The sequence below is a fragment of the Bos javanicus genome, chromosome 6 (genome assembly GCF_032452875.1).
Source record: "Bos javanicus breed banteng chromosome 6, ARS-OSU_banteng_1.0, whole genome shotgun sequence".
NCBI classification, from domain to species: domain Eukaryota; kingdom Metazoa; phylum Chordata; class Mammalia; order Artiodactyla; family Bovidae; genus Bos; species Bos javanicus.
Window position 1 is genome coordinate 66925142 of NC_083873.1, and position 20484 is coordinate 66945625.

Below are 20484 nucleotides of genomic sequence, written 5' to 3' on the forward strand. Positions count from 1 at the left end.
ACAACAAGAAATATAATATATAACTCACCCGGATGGCAGAGGAGTAAACACTTATGGCCACAAGAAGGTTTAAAATCTCTCTCACATACTTGGCCACATGAATGAGGCACAAGCCACGGATCTAAAGGTGGATCTTCCACTTTTCCACAATAGCAATAGTACCTGCTGGGTGTGTCAGATCGTTTGTATTCAAACCTACATTTGGGACTACAAAGAATGAAATTCCTGAAGTTAATTTCATTTATAAAAGTGATATGAGATGGGATATAAATATACTTAACAATGGAGTATATACAATCAGTTAATGTAACCTCTGCTCCATCTCTATATTAGTAAGAAACATGATTTTACTAAAATCAACTTCAACCATCTAGAACAGCTCTGTCCAATAATTTCCTGAGACGATGGAAGTGTTCTACACCTGTCATGTCCAACACAATAGCCATTAGCCACATATGGCTAGTGAGCACTTGAAATGTGGCTAATACATACAACTGAGGAAGAAACAATTTTTTATTTCATAATTTTTAAGAGTATAAACAACTGCATGCGGCTACTTGCTACTGTATTAAACAACACATATCTAAAATACAGCTATACAAGAAAGCAACATTAGCTTTCTACTAACCACCTGAACTTTATTCTTGAGTTATTCATTCCAATTTTATAAGGCTCACTATTTTAAAAGTTTGGTTGGGTGGTCTACAAATAAGCAAACTATATTAGCAATAGCAAGCAGAAGAGAGAAATCAGGTTACAGGTAGGTAATATAGCAGCAAGAAACATGGCAAAATCTAGAAAGGGAAAAATATTTGAAAATAAAAAATATTCATATTTAACATCTAATACAAAAATATATATATTTCAAATATGCCTAAGTCAAAGAAAAGTTCAAATACTGCTTCACATTCTCTACTAAAACAAATTTTTACCCAGCAAGACTAAAATAAAGCAGTTTTGGTCCTAGAAGCCAAACTAAAATAATAAATGTAGAAAATTTAATGAGACTGGATAACCTGAAGCTTTGATAGATTTTGAGGCTAAAACTAGGAAGCCAATGATCAAAATGTTAGATGTCAGTCTTGTACAATGTGACACTAAAATATACAAACAGGAGCTCCTGAGAGAAGCTGCAGAATTTCAATGGATTCTAGTCAGAAAGAAATTAAAAGTTCTTTAAAAAGATAACTAAGGCGTTGCTTTGTGGTGGGGGGGGGGGGGGGGGGGTAAGAATCTAAATGATTTAGTAGTTACCAAAGGAACTATTAGTTAATACAAGTTGGGGCAATGGAGGGAGCCATTAGTAGGTTTCATCTCTTCACAAACCAAATGACTACTTGAAGGCCAAGCATGGACAATGAAATTGCCAATAGAACAACTTAGAAGCTACAATTTTCATTTATTTTACTACTAAACACTCCAACTAAATTAGAGAAAGTTACCAAGGCCAGGGATAATCTCTCTTTCCAAAATCATCATCCGTCAGAGAAGATACCAGAAACTGGCTGTCTTTAGCCCACTTCTGGATACAGGGCATGTGAAATATACAGAAACATCCTGAACAACTCCAAACCTAAGACAAAGGTATCAGAGATTAACAAACACAAAATGATTTTTCTTTGATAATTCCACAATACTTTAAAATAAGTATCATTTTCAAGAACTAATTACAGAAAAAAACCTTCCTCTAGCATAATAGAAGAAATGTTCTTTTAAAAAATTAATTTACATGTAGAACACTGTAAAGAAAAATAATATTAACCATCCAGATTCATTCAGCTAGAAACTACTGCTAACATTCTGAAAAAAATCTCTAATATTTTTGTATATATTTCATACTTTTTAAAAAATGAGGTCATACTGCAGTTACTGATAAGTAACTATAGCCTTTTTTTTAACATAGTATAAGCACTTACCCTTATCAAATATGTTCATACAACATGATATTTATAGCTGTATAGCAGGTATCACGTTGATTTATATACCATAATTTAACAAATTTTGGGTCATTGTACATTTAGGTTTTTCTAATTGTAAATAACACCACAAAAGGAATCCTTAAACACAAGTATGTACTTATAATCTCTGTTGCCCCATTGTTATTAAAAATCTATTAGTCTCGCAATTAATGCTAAATTCTAAAACTTGGGTGAACAAAGAAACTTGAAAATATATATATAAATATCATAAGCCAGCTGAAGCACTGAAAAAAAGCCAACTTCTTCCCCCAAAAAAGCAGTGCCTAAAAAAAGAACTGGGATATAGAAGTAAAAGGTCAAGAGAGGGAAAAGGAAATGCGAATAAACTGCATATTACTCAGCTGATTACTACTAAGGGCCAAAGTTCAGTCCTGTTAGGAATGTTCTGAAGAACCACATAAAACATGCCTAGGACAACTCCAGCCCCAACCACTAGCAAAGAGGAAGCTACAGCACTCATCCCTTAACTCCTTATGGTGGAATGTTGCCCCAGTGGGGAATAACTCTGCCCTACTTCGGTACTATACCCACTTCCTGCTGAGTTAGTTCCCAAAGAGAAAGCAGTGAGGTTGGGGAAAAAACCCACAGACAGCAAGTGTTTAATGCAGAGACTATTCCTCCACTGCAGCTGAATTCACAATAAGCCAACCAGAAGCACCAAAGGCACCTGCAGCTGCTATGCTATCCTATCTGATATAGCTTAAATTTCTGGTTCATTCTGCATGACCCATCCATTTCACATCTGACCTGACTGCCCTTCTCTAGGCAATGGTGCTACAACAGCAGAGGATTAGCTTGAGGTCTAAATGGTGAGTCTATCACATTCAGTCATCACGTCCCCTTAACTGCTTTATTAATGCTCTTTAAATTTACATATATATTAACTTCACCATTAGGCCATAGAATCTCTAAGTACATAAGTTATCTCTGAATCCATCTCTCCCCATTAACCTAGCCACTTTCCAGAAGCACCTTCAAGACAAGAGAAGCTCACTAATAAACCATAAATGTCACTGCTAGGTTTTACTTCCTTGAAGGCAGGGAACATAATGATATTTTTTAAAACCTGGTGAAAGTAATGAAATGTAAGTTATTTAACATTTCAGTACTTGTGAGTCTCTATGAAGTACTAATGCTAAAAATGCTTTATCAACATGACATATGCATTGACACTGAAAATATTTGCTTCAGTTTTATTAATAGTGCTGAAAATATTCATTGCTCATTTAGAGGTATTTTTCTTTTAATCACAGATTCCCCAAAACTGAATATCAATTTATAAATAGAATTCTCAAATGAAACATTTTTTAGCAAAAACAGTAATAAATGATTACAAAGTATACATGCAAAATAAGATATTTGACGGCAATAACATTATTTTAGATATGGACAAAAACTTACTGCTTGGTTTCTCTTCACTGAAGCAATACAAATTAAGCATGTCATAGCCCCGGCTTGAAAAGCTTCATTTACGTACTGTTTCGTTCGCTCTAATTCTCGTACATCTCCATCTTGAAATTTAAAAATTGAAAACTTAAGGTTAAGCAACATCTGAAAATAACATAAAGTCACCAACAGCACCACATTACGTGAGAACTGTCTAGTATTATCAATTGTTCAAACTACAGCTAAAAAAAGGAGAAGCTAAAGGAAAAAAGCAATCAGTGAACTGCAAAGAGGTCACAAAGTCCATGCATTCTATTTTGACCTTCTCTCAGAGTTCACCTGCTGTTACAGTCCTTAACAAATCCGGTGGGGGCAGAGCCTCAGGCAAAGGCAGCAAGATGCCAAGTAATAAGAGAAAGCATACCTAAAGCGAGGTGAAAGGAACTGAAAAGCAAAAGCTCAGCAGAGCCACTGAGCCTAAATATAAGCATATGTCTATCAATGTGTAAGTGCATAAGAGTCTGTGTATATGAGTCTGTCTGTCTGACAAAGCATGTTCTTAGTAAAAATCTGTCGAATGAAAAGATCAATACAATACAATAACCTTGTTTCATCAAATTATGCTATTTCTGCTTAAAAAGGAAGCATGACTTAGAAAAAAAATTACTACACCATATTTTCTTTAAGCAATCATTAAGCATTTACTTGGTAGACACTGCACTATTTGTATTTCAGTAAGATTAAATAAGATGTTTTTAATTTCATTTTACAGATGAGAAAACTGAAGCACATAACATTTAAGTAACTTCGGTATGGCTCCAAAGTGAGCCCTCTTGACCACTATGCTATGCTGCAGCAAGGGTTTAATACAGGAAGGTCCAAGAAATAACAGCACAATGAAAGGCAGAAAAGCAACCCTGAAGCTCACATGACACCAAAAGGACAATAATCTGAGTCACTTTAGTATAAGAAAAATAAACCTACAGGCCTTTAGTATAATAAAGATTATTCAATAGAGGTTAACCAAGTCTCCAGGAAAAGTACACTACTGGCATAAACTATCATAAGTACAGAACATGGCAATAAAATTGTACAAGCCAAAATTTATGTCATCAAAAAGAAAAATAAGAAGGACACTTGGATAATTCTTTACTTTCTAAGACCATCTAAGTAAACACAAAAGTCACAAAATCTTGTTCTACCATACTATAAACACAAGTATAATTTAGGTTATTCAACAAAATATATATAAAATCACTCCCAAAACTATAAAATACTATAAACTTACTAAGACAATTGTTTTGAACAAACATCAAAGTTTGACGAGAATCCTTAAAGACAGACTTAATAACCATATTCTATGTATTTATTTTGCTCTTTGACATGGCTGGCTCTAACAAATGTAGAGCATTTTAAAATTTCATCTAATTTAACAGCTACCATGTAACATAGAAGATAAAAACAAGATGAATAGACTTTAATAAAGTCTAATCTTATATTTATAAAATTTATGTAAGACTTCTTTGAAAATTGTGTTAAAACTTGGCTGCAGCAATAAAGTATAGTGCCCAAGATGTCATGGTGGACAGGATGGCATTTGAAGTCATGCATTTTAACAAGATCACTCTGGCAACTGAAGAAAAATGACTGTGAGGAGGCCAAGACTGGAAACATGAAGTACCAGAGAGGAGGTAGTTACAGCAGATGAAGCAAAAAAGACATTTAGTAAGTCAATGTGTCCATCTCAGCTTTCTCATCTTTAAAATAGTAGTAATAATAATATCTACCCCACAGAGCTATTATGTGGATTTAAATAACTATTATTTAATAGCTATTAAACCTATTAAACAGCTGTAGGGGCCTGAATTAAGGTGATGACAGTATGGGGAAAGGTGGGGTGAATTTAAGAAATTTAGGAAGTAAAACTCAGCAGGACTTCGTGACAATGAGATTGTGTTGCTTTGAAAAGTCAACGTTCATGCCAAGATTCAGAAGGAAAGATTGCTGTGCCTGAAGAGCTGTCTGACATAGGCTGAGGGGAGGAGTGGGAGCAAATAAAATATACTCATGTCATGTATATGCCAACCCTGCTCCCAGATTTCTGCCTTAGGTGGGTGACTGGGAAAACTGTGGCACTACTAATTAATATAAAGAAAATAAGACAATAAATAAGTTATCGTTCAACATATGTTTATGTTTCCATAGGCCAGCAAGACAGCAATACCCAACAGGAAGCTGCCATTAAAGTCTGAAACTTGACATGGAAGTATAAAGGCTGTGAGTTCTGGTGTTCAATTCACTAACGTGAGATGGGAACCATCTCATAACTCTGGCATTTACTGTACTAGTCAAGTTTCCTGACTTTGGTAGAGGCAAAGTACAGAACACAATGGAATGGATATCAAAATACTTATGGATTTGACACAATACAGCGTAAGAAAATCGCCTTAACACTTTGAGATGAAAGCCGGGTTAAAATTAACAATACTCATAAATGATAAAAGTTTTCTAAACACTAGACAGAAATACTTGGTTATATCACTGGATTTCCTATTTAAAAATAACACCTGTACCTAGAATGGTTTAAGTGAGGTCTTCTTGAAGGAAGCCTGAAGTTACTTTCTATGAAATCCTTTAAAAGCAAGAAACCTCAAGGTTCCTCTTTGCCAACTTTTACCTGGCTGAGTCAGACTTCTCAGTCAAGATTCCTAATCTTAATTCCTTGCCAGACAGGGTAAATTCCTTGGAAACCATTTTGATGATATGTACCCAGGCTCATGATGCTATCAATATACTCAGCAACTACTATGGATAATACCTTCAAGAATGCTTCCAGCAATGACTGTAAGCATAAAATGTGGAATATGTAAGAGCACTTCACAGAAAATAATCTATTTCTACACTTAGTACCAAATCTTCACAGCAACATCACTTTGCCCCTTGCTCTCATAAACGAATGTGGTTAAGTAACCCAGATATATACAACATACAATGTGACTGTACACACTGAACCTGAGGAGACTAAGATTTTTTTTAAAGCATAAACATCAGAAGTTGTAAGATATAAAATAAAGGAATAAAGTTAAGAAATGAAACTGACTCCAAGATACATTTAACATAATGAAAAAGAGAAAAATGAAGAATCAATTTAAAGGAGTATTCAAAGTCTTCAAGTGCAATCAAACCATCATCAGGAACAACTGGACCCAACTCATCTCTCAGGGACGATCCCCCATCCCCACCACCCAGGCATACTAATGAGATGCCAATGAAACACCAAAGAGAATTTCTAAGGCTATAAAAGACATTGCCATCCTATTACTGTGATAAAACATATAACTCAAATAGTAAACGGAGCAGGCAATGGCACCCCACTCCAGTACTCTTGCCTGGAAAATCCCATGGACAGAGGAGCTTGGAAGGCTGCAGTCCATGGGGTCGCTGAGGGTCGGACACGACTGAGCGACTTCACTTTCACTTTTACGTATTGGAGAAGGAAATGGTAACCCACTCCAGTGTTCTTGCCTGGAAAATCCCAGGGATGGGAGAGCCTGGTGGGCTGCCGTCTATGGGGTTGCAGAGTCGGACACAACTAAAGCGACTTAGCAGTGGTGGCAGCAAATAATAAAAGGTGTAAAAATTCAACTCCATAGCATAAGAATGTTCATTCTTAAGATACAAAAAGTATCCCACACAGAGTAAAGGTGTTAGAAAAAGTCAGGAATATATTTTTCATTTGATGTAAAAATATCAAAATTTAAAAGCTCATACAGTACCTGTCTGAGTAGTATAAGTTATAAATGTATTAGCAACTATTTTTCCTCTTTTTCCTTCAAAATCTTCATCCCCTTCTTCTTCAGATGAAGAGCTAAAGTGTTCTTCAACAATTTTTTTGGCTGCAGCCTGATTAGCCTTCTTGATTTCCTCAAATTTCTTTTGAGACATTAGCTCTGCTTAATAGAAAAAAAAAATGTTTTTCATTTCTGCAAAACAATCTCGCAAAAAGACAGACATGATATACCAACACATTATTAAAATACAGATTTAAAAGTCACCTTTGGTGCATTCTATTTTACTGTCATCTATGAAAAAAAGTATTTTCAAATTTCTTATCATATAGGTAAAGAGAATACCACAATATAAACTTTCACTTTTGTTAAATATTCTGCTAAATGCAACAAACTGTTCTAGAGTGACTAACAAATCAATTTTTTAATTTACAAAGGCATGTTAAAGTATCAAAAAACTGGTGATCAACCTCAAGACAAGGACATTAACAAAATTAAAGTGAGATGTTTAAAAATAAATGGTAGGAAAGTCCAAGAGGGAAGGGATACACATAGCCGATTCACTTGGTTGTACAGCAAAAACTAACACAACAATGCAAAGAAATTATACTCCAATAATAAAAAAAAGTTTTAAATGAATGAATGGTACACAGTGATTCTTAAGAGGTGGGAAACATACCCACTGGGAGCACATCAAAATCAGCAAAGCCACGTGCTTTTTCAAATCATCTTCTTCCATACTACAAACCCAACATGGCCTGGCCCACCAAAGACTTAGCACAAGCAATATTCACTGTATACTCACTATGTTTACAATTGCTGCTTAGAAAGCGCAAGAACTTTTTTGTCTTTATTAGCATGTGGTCACAAAACACATTTACTGAACATTAATCCCACACAAAAAGTGACTGACGGTAAAGAATCAGACAGACTGTAAAGAATCAGACCATAAAGTGCCAGACAGTAAAGAATCTGTCTGCAATGCGGGAGACCTGGGTTCGATCCCTGGGCCACAAGAAGATCCCCTGGAAGAGGGCATGGTAACCCATTCCAGTATTCTTCCCTGGAGACTCCCCATGGCCAGAGGAGCCTATCGAGCTACAGTCCACGGGATCGCAAACAGTGATACACGACTGAGTGACTAAGCACAGGAATCCAACACAAAATACTGCTAACATGGAAAATGTGCTTCTCACAACTTCATTCCAAAAAGAAACGTTAAGTAAGTTTTGAATTAGTTCCGTTATTCTGCTTAGCACTGTCTGTACTTCTGACTTTGTTACTGTCTTAAATAATGCAAAAAAGAATTAGACTACTTCATAGCACATTCCCAATGAGACTTCAAACTCCTCAAGAGCAGGACTATCAGAATTCTCTACAAGCATTATTAATAAACCCTTCTAGACAGCAACCACAGTTCAAGAAAGGAGCCACAAACATACTGAATTGATCTTAATTCATGAGTGCCTTAATTCATCAGTGCACTAAGAAATGCACTTTATGCTTGAAACTGATGAGTCACTACTCATAAAAACTTTCCTATTTTAGGTGGTGTACTTGTATTTAATGATGTTTTATCTTTATTTTCCTCATGAAATCCTCTCCTTTTCTTATTGCAGCTGGTTTGGCTGGAACTCCTGGATATTTCAAGTAAAACTGGAGGAAAATGTACAGAGCTTACATAGGAATCTTTGAGTACTAGTAGAAAACTAATTGATATAAGATATATGACTCAAAATTTTTTTAAAGGTTGAAGCAGATATAATAAAAACATTCATAACCTGATCAATAGACCCAGATCAGATCATCTCAAAGACAGCTGACAAAGCAACCTTCCCATATATTATTTTTTACAGTCAAATCTCAATTATCCAGTTGAAGGATGCTTGCTTTTCTCTAACCACAAAATCCAAGGAAGTTCACCAAAACTGTTCACAAGTCTCCCTCTTGCATACCTCAGTACCACCAATATCATACTCAGTAACTCATCACTATTCTAAACTCAGAATTTTCTATCACCTAACTTTAAAATTAGCTGGAGGAGGTATAACATTCAGAAGCTCAATTTGCTCCTCCACCCAAAAAAATATATTTTGAAAAATACAACAATAAAATGATTTCCGGGATTATTCTCTGACCCCCTGCACTCTTTCACTGCTGTGGACAACTGAAAGCTGCATGTGTGCACGCCACCAAAACACTGCTTTGTTGTTCAGTCACTAAGCTCTTTGCAACCCCATGAACTGCAGCAAGCCCGGGTCCCCTGTCCTTCACTATCTCTTGTGAGTTAGCTCCAACTCCTGTCCGTTGCCTTGGGTGAAGGATACTGACAAGCTGAAGGAGGCCACACCAGATATATCCAGGAAAGGACATGAAATTTGTGACCCCAGTAGAAAACAGTACCACAAACTCAAGTGCATATAGGGCATAGATAATTAAGGTCACTAAACTAGGCAATCAAACAAAGATGGAAAATGACAAACAGCCCCAGAAGTAGGAGACACAATGCGAAGGGGAAAGCCTAAATCCAATCTAAAAGGGACTTCTGTAACTCGGCCCAACCGACTGTTGCCACGCATAAAAGTACCAAAGCCACAGTGTTTGAGAAGAAAAGTTGCTAACCGGGTTTTTATGAAATTTTAAAAAGAAAAACCAAAAAACTGCCGGCAATCAATTCAGATTTAACGCATTGTGTTAACCAAACTATACGCTAAATCAGACCGCTGGGCTACGATTTGCAACCTTGGGAATTCAATAGACAAGAGAGAAGAGAAGACTACGGGACGGAGAAATAATAAAGATTAATATCAATTAAACTGATGATGAATAAGGTGTGATGGGAATTGGCCTAGAATGAACAGTTGCCTGAAAGCTTTGAGAAGTGAGGCCAATTATAAACTCCCGAAGAAGGAAAGTAGTGAATGAGGAGGCAGCTCAGACTAGGCAGTGCCTTAGGAGGTGGGTATTCAGGTGAGCCCGAGAACAGGAGCCATTCTCACCACCGGCCACGGAAGTCTGAGGCGCTTCAGACCCCGCGGGGCAGCGCCGCGCTGAGCTACCTGCAGCCGCAGGGGTGGCCGCTCCTCCGGGGCTGAGGCCAGGAACAGCAGCGCCCACCGACCCCTTCTCTCGCCCTCCTCCGGCGCCGCGGAGATGGACTCCATTTCCCGAGGAGGGGGCCGCAGTGCCTCGTCCTCGGGCTCGGCCTCGACCACCGGCTACCTGGCGCCAGGAAGCTTCCATCCCTGCAGAGGGAAAAAAAAAAAAGTGGAAGGAGCGTGAGGTCTGTGGTGCCGAAGAGTCTGGGGAAAAGGACAGTGAGGGAAACCGAGATGAGGGTGAAATGAGGAGGGTCTCCGCCGGACGGGGGCCGGATTTGAAAAGGTCGCGGCCCTGTCTCTCCCAGAGGGCGAACCCCCGCTACGCCCAGGCTTTGGAGATGGCTAGGAGAGGGAGAGAGCTAGGCAGAGAAATGGACTGCAGAGCAAGGCGCATACAGCCACGGAGAAAGAGTCGAGAGAGAAGGAAGGAGCCTCCTGGACCTCGGAGTAGCGCGGTGATGGGAGAACAACCGACTAACCCGGCGTATCCCGCCGGGAAGCAACTGCAGTAGCAAACCCCAAGGAAAGCTACGTCTCCTTACCGACGGCGCCCGCCTCAAGCGACTACAATTCCCAGAAGTCCAGGCTCACAAATCGCAGAACGCGTGGCATCACCGGCCGCTTCCTCATCCGGGACCTTTTCTGTGTGTTGGCCAGCCCTCGGAACGCATGCGCCAACTGAACCGGGCCTTCGGAAACCGGGCCTACAGTTCCCGAAATGCTCTGGGGTTCGGGCTTCCCTTGTGGCTCAGCTGGTAAAGAATCCGCCCGCAATGCTGGAGACCTGGGTTCGATCCCTGGGTTGGGAAGATCCCCTGGAGAAGGGAAAGGCTACCCACTCCAGTATTGTGACCTAGAGAATTCTTTGGATTGTATAGTCCATGGGGTCGCAAAGAGTCGGACACGACTGAGCGACTTTCACTTTCACTTCGGGCGGGCAGGGCGCAGAGAGAGCGAACTAGATGGGGAAGTGGGCGGGCCCTGAGGTGTTCAGGACACCGAAGGTTGCTGTTTTTTTCTCGAAACTTCCCTGAACCTAGCTGGAGTCTGTACCAGTGGTCGTAATTGACTGCCCACTGTCTTTGGTGCCAGGGAACTTTTCTCGCAGATAGGAAAAAGCATTTACGAGAAAAATACTTTGAGGTCGGGGAAGAGGGAGGGAAAGCCGAGGGAGTGCTGCGGTAAAGTGGCTGGAGTGGAGAAAACGCTCTTCTGAATTACTAAAGGGATGTAGAAGATAAATCTAACGGCATTAGTATCAAAGTCCTTTATAGTTTATAATGTACTGTTTCTGAAGCAGGCCGATTTTTACTTTCACAACAAAAGGAAAAGTAGTTAAGAGCCAGGTCTGGTCCTGATTCTTCTGGCTTTGCTGTTTTCAATAATAGATAAAGAGAAGAGTGGGAGAAATTTTAAAAATTCAGGCGTCTGTCTGGGATTGAGAAATATATTAATTGCTGTTTGGGACTACACGGCCCTTTACAACTCTTCAGCTTAATGAATACCTAATATTAATATAGCATTTATTAAGTTCCAGGCACTATGCAAAGTGTTTTACATATATATGTATTTTAACAGTGTGATACTCAATAATGCTATTTTTATCCCCATTTTACACTGTGGGATAGAGAAGTTAAGTTCCTTGCCCTTGACATAGCCTGGTGTTGTTTTCTATTCCATTTTGTAAATTAGAAAATAAAGACACAGAAAACTTTCTTATTAAATATCCTAGCAGAGCCAGGACTGCAGCTGAGCTGTGTGACTCCTGTACTATACTCTTAAAAACATCCTACTACTTAATTACTGTGAAAAAGTAATGTTTACATAGAAATTCCACTTAGGTTTAGAGGCCCTAATCAGGCAAAAGGCTCAGTTGTTCAGAGTTTTTCCCTTGCCATTTTACAATGATAATTGATAATCATAATAACTACTGCGGAGTCAAAAAGAATGTTATATGCTATGTGAATGAGCAAGCATTTATTATATTATTCTCAAAAAGCTTAGTGGAGAGCTGATGGATTTGTAATGTGGAAGTATAGGTAAACTTAGAGCACATTTCAAAATACCATTTTCTGCTATTTTCACTTTGAAATATCAGATAACATTTGAAGGAAACAAGTTCTATTTATCAAAGGGGAACATGAGAAATACATGAAGATGATAAATATTATATAGTTAAGATTATAAAAGTGATAAATATAATTGTATAGTTCTAATTAATCTTAATTATTAAAAATACTACCCTCAAGAAAAGCTAAAAACAAAAGATGCACCAAGTACTGGCAACAATATGGAGCAATTGGAACTCTCATGCATTTTGGTAGGAGTGGAAATTGGTTCAAACCTTTTAGAAAAATGTTTGGCATGTTCCAAGGCCCACGTAATTCCACTTCTGAATATATACCTGAAAGACCTGAGTGCACAGCTTCACAAAAACTCATTTTATAGCAGCTTTCCTCATAATAGTCAAAAACTAGGAACAAACCACATGTCTATCAACAGGATAGAAAAATTGTGGTATATTCATATAATAGAATGCTATGCCAAAAGAAATACTGATATGTGAAGCAAGATGAGTGAATCTCAAAGATACCATGTTGAACAAAAGAGGCCAGACACAACAGATGACTTACTTGTGAATCCAATTTCATGAAGTTCCTGAACAAGTAACAGAGGCCAGATTAGTGCATACTCCTGGTAGGGGTGGGAGAATTTTAATTGGGAGGAGGAATAAGGTATCCTCCTGAGTGGTGGGAAAATTGTATCTTAATCTGGGTGGTAGTTTTACTTGTGTGTACATGTGTTAAAACTCAAAATATTATACATTTATGATTTGTGCAACTTACTATATGTATGACACACCTCAATTTTTTAAAGAATCCTAAAATAAAATATAGAAAAATTTGGATATCTGAATACCCCTATTGTCCAGTCATTTAAAAAATTATTTGTCCATTACTGACATGTCTTCCTGATACGGATTCATTTTGCCAGTGTTTCAATATAGCTCCCTAAATACATTGATCTTTGACAAATACATCTAGACTCAGGTAAACACTTTGCCTGTTATCAATACATTGCCCCTCAGCTCCTATTCACCCTTCAGTATATGCTCTGTGACAGGACACAACTTGAAGCATCTCACCAGAGATGTTAAGTTTTCTCGGCAGAGGGCACTGGAGAAGCATTGGAGGAAGCAACACGCTCTCCTGTTATTTCCTGCTGCTGTATAGTAGGTCAACCACCTTGCAGCATTTGCCTGGCCTGGAGATAAACTTCCAAAGCAGCCCTCTCAACATGGAAACCTACCTTAAGGTCTTCTGCTCACCACTGATCCCCCTGAGTCACCATTCCCTTTGCAGCTGACACCCTCCTCATACCTGCCACAGCACCCCTGAGCCTTGGCTCCCATCCCCTCTGCAAACTCACCCCTCTGGTTTCTGATCACTGCACTCCGCAGGAGACTGCAGAACAGCTGTGGCCTGAACAAACCAGCAAGCTTCTCTGCTATCTAGTGGGCTGAACTACACCTTCACCAGTAAGACTGAATCAACCTTGGGGAGGGAAACTCTTCCAAGTTTGTCCTTCCTTGGGTATTCTCCCTCAGTCCTAGAACACCATACATAGTTTCCTTCTAGTCCTTCTTTTATAAGAGCTTAATAATTCTTTATATAAAACTTGACCCACAAAGGTCCATCTAGTCCAGGCTATGGTTTTTCCAGTGGTCATGTATGGATGTGAGAGCTGGACTGTGAAAAAAGCTGAGTGCTGAAGAATTGATGCTCTTGAACTGTGGTGTTGAAGAAGACTCTGGAGAGTCCCTTGGACTGCAAGGAGATCCAACCAGTCCATTCTAAAGGAGATCAGTCCTGGGTATTCATTGGAAAGAATGAGGCTAAAGCTGAAACTCCAGTACTTTGGCCACCTCATGCGAAGAGTTGACTCATTGGAAAAGACTGATGCTGGGAGGGATTGGGGGCAGGAGGAGAAGGGGACGACAGAGGATGAGATGGCTGGATGGCATCACCGACTCGATGGACGTGAGTCTGAGTGAACTCCGGGAGTTGGTGATGGACAGGAAGGCCTGGTGTGCTGCAATTCATGGGGTCACAAAGAGTCAGACACGACTGAGCGACTGAACTGAACTGAACTGAACTGAGTGGTTTCTATTGTTGATTGGACCAAGACCAATACAAGCACTGAATACATTTTACTTGACATATTGGATATCATCCAATCACATTGACAGCAAAAATAAATATAGTTAACAAGGAAATAAAGAGGGAAAGTGTTAAGAAGAAAATAAAGGGTACAACATAAAGTGCAAAATACACCAGTTGCAATAAGTGGGACAGAAGTGCTATCCGTGGGACAAAACAAAATTAGAAAATTGAATAATCAGGCTGATTTCTCTAGGCAGGTTAAACACAAATAACTTTCAAGGATAGATTCTTATTTTGCTTTAATTATTAATACTGAGAGAACTGAGTGATAAAAATAGTATTGTATAATGTTAATTTCATTAAAATAACATAATTTTTAAACTGGGTCATCAGTTTCTTTTTCCAGTAAAACCTTCAAAAACAAAAGTTAACCAAACATTTATTCATATTTCATGTAAACTATTTCTAATATTCGGCTAAATAACCCATCCATCAATCAATAATTGAGTCTGGGGCTTCCCTGGTGGCTCAGTGGTAAAGAATCTGTCAGTCAACACAGAAGACACAGGTTCGATCCCTGGTACAGGAAGATGCCAAGTGCTCCAGAGCAACTAAGCCCAGGTGCCTCAACTATTGTGTCTGCGCACTAGAGCCCAGGGAACCAAAACTACTGAGCCCACATGCCACAATCACTGAAGCTCACGTGTCCTAGAGCCTGTACTCCACAGCAAGAGAATCTACGGCCATGAGTAGCCCGTGCACAGCAACTAGAGTAGCCCCTGCTCAGCACAACTAGAGAAAAGCCCACACAGTAACCAAGAACCAGCAGAGCCAAAAATAAATGAAATAATTTTTTTTATAAACTGACTCTGGCAGTTATCCAATATTGTCAGGCATTACATATTTGCACTCAGAGATGGGAAGGGTTCATTGTAAATAAAGAACCAGAATAGGAATGAGAAGGTTCACTGAGATGCTGAGAACTGAGAAAACTATTAAAGGCAGACTAAGATGTGGATGTAAGTGGTCAGTCAGTTCAGTCGCTGAGTTGTGTCCGACACTTTGCAACCCCATGGACTGCAGCACACTAGGCTTGCTGTCCATCACCAACTCCCGCAGCTCACTCAAACTCATGTTCATCGAGTCAGTGATGCCATCCAACCATTTCATCTTCTTTCGTCCCCTTCTCCTCCTGCCTTCAATCTTTCCCAGCATCAGGGTCTTTTCCAAGGAGTTAGTTCTTCATATCAGGTGGCCAAAGTATTGGAATTTCAGCTTCAGCATCAATCCTTCCAATGAATATTCAGGACTCATTTCCTTTAGGATGGACTGCTTTGATATCTTCCTGCAGTCCAAGGGACTCTAAAGAGTCTTCTCCAACACCACAGTTCAAAAGCATCAATTCTTCGGCGCTCAGCTTTATTCACAGTCCAACTCTCACATCCATACATGGCTACTGGAAAAACCATATCTTGGACTAGACAGACCTTTGTCAACAAAGTAATATCTCTGCTTTTTAATATGCTGTCTAGGTTTGGCATAGCTTTTCTCCCAAGGAGCAAGGGTCTTTTAATTTCATGGCTGCAATCACCATCTGCAGTGATTTTGGAGCCCAAAAAAACAAAGTCAGCCACTGTTTCCACTGTTTCCCCATTTATTTGCCATGAAGTGATGGGACCGGATGCCATGATCTTACTTTTCTGAATGTTGAGCTTTAAACTAACTTTTTCACTCTCCTGTTTCACTTTCATCAAGAGGCTCTTTAGTTCTCCTTCACTTTCTGCCATAAGGGTGGTGTCATCTGCATATCTGAGGTTATTGATATTTCTCCTGATAATCTTGATTCCAGCTTGTGCTTCATCCAGTCTGGCATTTGGCATAATGTACTCTTCATATAAGTTAAATAAGCAGGGTGACAATATACAGCCTTGACGTACTCCTTTCCCAATTTGGAACCAGTCTGTTGTTCCATGTCCGGTTCTAACTGTTGCTCCTTGACCTGCATGCAGATTTCTTAGGAGGCAGGTAAGGTGATCTGGTATTCCCATCTCTTTCAGAATTTTCCACAGTTTGTTGTGATCTACACAGTCAAAGACTTTGGCATAGTCAATAAAGCAGAAGTAGATATTTTTCTGGAATTCTCTTGCTTTTTGATGATCCAACAGATGTTGGCGGTTTCATCTCTAGTTCCTCTGCCTTTTCTAAATCCAGTTTGAACCCCTGGAAGTTCGTGGTTCACATACTGTTGAAGCCTGGCTTGGAGAATTTTTGAGCTTTACTTTACTAGTGTGTGAGATGAGTAAAATTATGTGGTAGTATGAGCATTCTTTAGCATTGCCCTTCTTTGGAATTGGAATGAAAACTGACCTTTTCCAGTCCTGTGGCCATTGCTGAGTTTTCCAACTTTGCTGGAATATTGGCTGCCGCACTTTCACAGCATCATCTTTTAGGATTTGAAATAGATAAACTGGAATTCCATCATCTCCACTAGCTTTGTTCATTGTGATGCTTCCTAAGGCCCACTTGACTTCACATTCCAGGATGTCTGGCTCTAGGTGAGTGATCACACCATCGTGGTTATCTAGGTCATGAAGATCTTTTTCTATAGTTCTTCTGTGTATTCTTGCCACCTCTTCTTAATATCTTCTGCTTCTGTTAGGTCCATATCATTTCTGCCCATCTTTGCGTGAAATACTCCCTTAGTATCTCTAATTTTCTTGAAGAGATCTCTAGTCTTTCCCGTTCTATTGTTTTCCTTTATTTCTTTGCACTGATCACTGAGGAAGGCTTTCTTATCTCTCCTTGCTACTTTTTGGAACTCTACATTCAGATAGGTATATCTTTCCTTTGCCTTTAGCTTCTCTTCTTTTCTCAGCTATTTGTAAGGCCTCCTCAGACAACCATTTTTCCTTTTTTGCATTTCTTTTTCTTGGGGATGGTCTTGATCCATCTCCTGTACAATGTCATGAATCTCCATCCATAGTTCTTGAGGCACTCTGTCTATCAGATCTAATCCCTTGAATCTCTTGGTCACTTCCACTGTATAATTGCAAGGAATTTGACTTAGGTCATACCTGAATAGTCTAGTGGTTTTCCCTAGTTTCTTCAATTTAAAAATTTTGCAATAAGGAATTCATGATTTGAGCCACAGTCAGCTCCTGGTCTTGTTTTAGTTGACTGTATCAAGCTTCTCCATCTTTGGCTGCAAAGAATATAATCAATCTGATTTCGGTATTGACCATCTGGTGATGTCCATGTGTAGAGTCTTCTCTCGTGTTGTAAGTAAGAGGCACTATATTTGGTAGGGATGGAATGAGCCAAGGTTTAGAAGTGAAAACAAACAAAGCACATGTTTGAACCAGACAGAAGAAAATTCTACTGAATCCCCAGGCAAAAGTGATTAATGGGGTTGAACACTGTGAAACAGAAGTAGAAAATTTTGGTTTCAATGTTGACACTAAGTAGCCACTGTGAGGTTCAAGAGAAGGGAGATGACATTATAAAAGGGAGATTTTTCAGGGAAATGAATGTAGAAATAATAGGAAAATTTGAGCTAGGAAGAGCCTTGTAAAAGAATCGCTGCTGCTGCTGCTTCTAAGTCGCTTCAGTCATGTCTGACTCTGTGCAACCCCATAGATGGCAGCCCATGAGGTTCCCCCGTCCCTGGGATTCTCCAGGCAAGAACACTGGAGTGGGTTGCCATTTCCTTCTCCAATGCATGAAAGTGAAAAGTGAAAGTGAAGTCGCTCAGTCGTGTCTGACTCTTAGCGACCCCATGGACTAGAGCCCACCAGGCTTCTCCATCCATGGGATTCTCCAGGCAAGAGTACTGGAGTGGGGTGCCATTGCCTTCTCCGTAGAATTAAATTGTACTTGTAGGATTCAGTTTACAAATTCAGATGTGCAAATAATCACACTACAGTAATCATAATCTTTCAGTTACCTTAATTTGAACTCTTGAGTTATATCTCCCAGGATTGGTTGGAAAAATGCATTTATTAATTCACTCAACAGACCCCTATTATGCCTAGACATTTTCTATATACTGGAAATAGAGCAGCACATGAAATAAAGTACCTGTCCTCATGGAACTTACATTTGAATGGGGAAAGCAGATAGCAAACAAGTAAAATATAAATTAAGATATAATATGAAGCAGTGATCTGTGTGGGGAGATGCGGTGAAGAGGTTTTCAATTCAGACTGAGCAAAGAAGGTACTCTACCATGGTGACGTTTGAGCAGAGATCTGAACGAAGGTGCAACACCCACTGGATACTGGGGAAAGAATTTTCCAGGGAGAGAAAAAGAAAACAAGGACCCAGAAAAGGGGGCATACTTGGTATGTTTAAGGACCAACAAGGAGGCCAATATAACTAAAAGAGTTTGAGCAGGCAGAAGAGCAGTAGGACACCAAATCAGAGAGATGATCGGGGCCATTTCACGTAGGGCTATGGTGAGGACTTTGGATTTAACTGTAAGCAAGCTGAGGCAAGGAAGCAACATGATCTGATTTTGTTTTTGTAAGATCACAATGGCAGCTCTACCTCAAAGTGGGCTATTGGGGAAAGGGGAGCAAGAGTTGCAATAGACACCTTTAACATGCTGTGTATAGTCCAGGTGAAGATGGTGGCTTGGATATGAGGACTTACAGTGAGATGCAGGATATGTTTTGAAGGTTGAGCTGACAAAGTTCACTGACAAATTATGATAGCGGGTGTGAAATTAAGAGGAACTGAGCCAATGGAATGCCCTCTTATGAGAGAGAGAATATTAGGAAAGGAATATATTTGGGGGGAAAAATCATGAGTTCTGCTTAAAACACGTCAAGTCTCCACTAAAAGCTGGCTCTCCCATTTCTCTTTACGTCCAGCCACACTTTTGATACCAGATGTGTGGATTTTTCCCCACAAAATAATTATTCAGTTCTCAGTGGGTACCACCTGGATGTCCTACATTTAATTCAGCTCTGACACTAATTGCCTGGAGAGTTCAGATCTCACTGGTTAAGGGCTCAATCCCACAAGACTGGCCCCCTCACTTCAGATGCCAGTCACTAGTCTCATGGCTGTCACTTTTACTCCTGATCACGCAGCTGGAGACCCACCCTCCCCTACCTCTGGACCATTTATTCACATGTGGCAACTCTATCACCCTTGTAGTCAATCTCTAGGGCCCATCCACATCTAATAGAGTACATTCTGTTCACTAAACAGAAATGCATACAGTATTCTAAGTTCAGATGCCCCATGATTTTCTATAAAGGCAAGAGCATGTTTCTTCTTAAAACTTTCCAATTAAATCCAGTCTTTTTTGATCTTTTTGTAATCTCCACTGAGAACATTACTAGCTGCAAAGTCCTTATATAAGCCTTCACTGCCTTTGATTACTCAGAGCCAATTATTTTAAAATTATAATGTTCATTATCTTATCCCAAATGTATTCACTCCAGTAGAATTACCCCTATTGAAGCCCATCTACTGGTTTTAAGATGATGTTTAATTAAACATCTTAAATGGCTCAGATGGTAAAGCATCTCTCTGCAGTGCAGGAGACCTGGGTTCGATCCCTGGGTTGGGAAGATCCCCTGGAGAAGGAAATGGCAACCCACTCTAGTACTCTTCCCTGGAGAATCCCATGGATAGAGGAGCCTAGTAGACTACAGTCCATGGGGTCGTGAAGAGTCAGACAGGACTGAGTGATATCACTTTCACTTTCAAATGTGACCAGTCCCATTAGAGTCAATACCTAGGGAATCTATTTATCCTCACCATTTATTGTATGATATCTGTTCTAAGTCTACTATAAAATTCAAAAAATAATTATGGTAATCATTGTTACAATAACTTTTAAAAAGTTTAAATAAGTGATATCTACTGATTTCCTTTTGTTCACAAATTTATTTACAGCTCAAATAGATTATTCAGTTATGGCTTCCAGTTTGAGAGGCTCAAATAATTTGAAGAAAGTGATTATAACTGGGCTCAGGAAGCAAAGGCTCAATCTGCATTGCTTGTATCACAGTATACTACATTTGATGGCAAATAGGTATTTGAAATATGGTTAATC

At 39.3% G+C, this 20484-nt stretch overlaps 1 protein-coding gene across 6 annotated transcripts in view; it reads right to left on the bottom strand.

Annotated features, from left to right (window-relative positions):
* NFXL1 (nuclear transcription factor, X-box binding like 1) overlaps positions 1 to 11166 on the bottom strand; it is a 61942-nt gene extending 50776 nt beyond the window's left edge. The window contains exons 1-6 of one of the 6 annotated variants that reach the window (XM_061420088.1): positions 10797 to 11166; positions 10153 to 10398; positions 7142 to 7315; positions 3381 to 3490; positions 1443 to 1573; positions 29 to 207 (exon numbers count right to left, since the gene is read on the bottom strand). In XM_061420088.1, the coding sequence (XP_061276072.1) occupies positions 29 to 207; positions 1443 to 1573; positions 3381 to 3490; positions 7142 to 7315; positions 10153 to 10396 (838 nt within the window). In that variant the 5' untranslated portion in view covers positions 10397 to 10398; positions 10797 to 11166. Of the gene's footprint in view, positions 1 to 28; positions 208 to 1442; positions 1574 to 3380; positions 3491 to 7141; positions 7319 to 10152; positions 10399 to 10650 lie in introns of all 6 variants that reach the window. The other 5 variants (XM_061420085.1, XM_061420086.1, XM_061420087.1 and 2 more) reach the window with 5 other exon arrangements.
* Positions 11167 to 20484: the final 9318 nt, after the last annotated feature.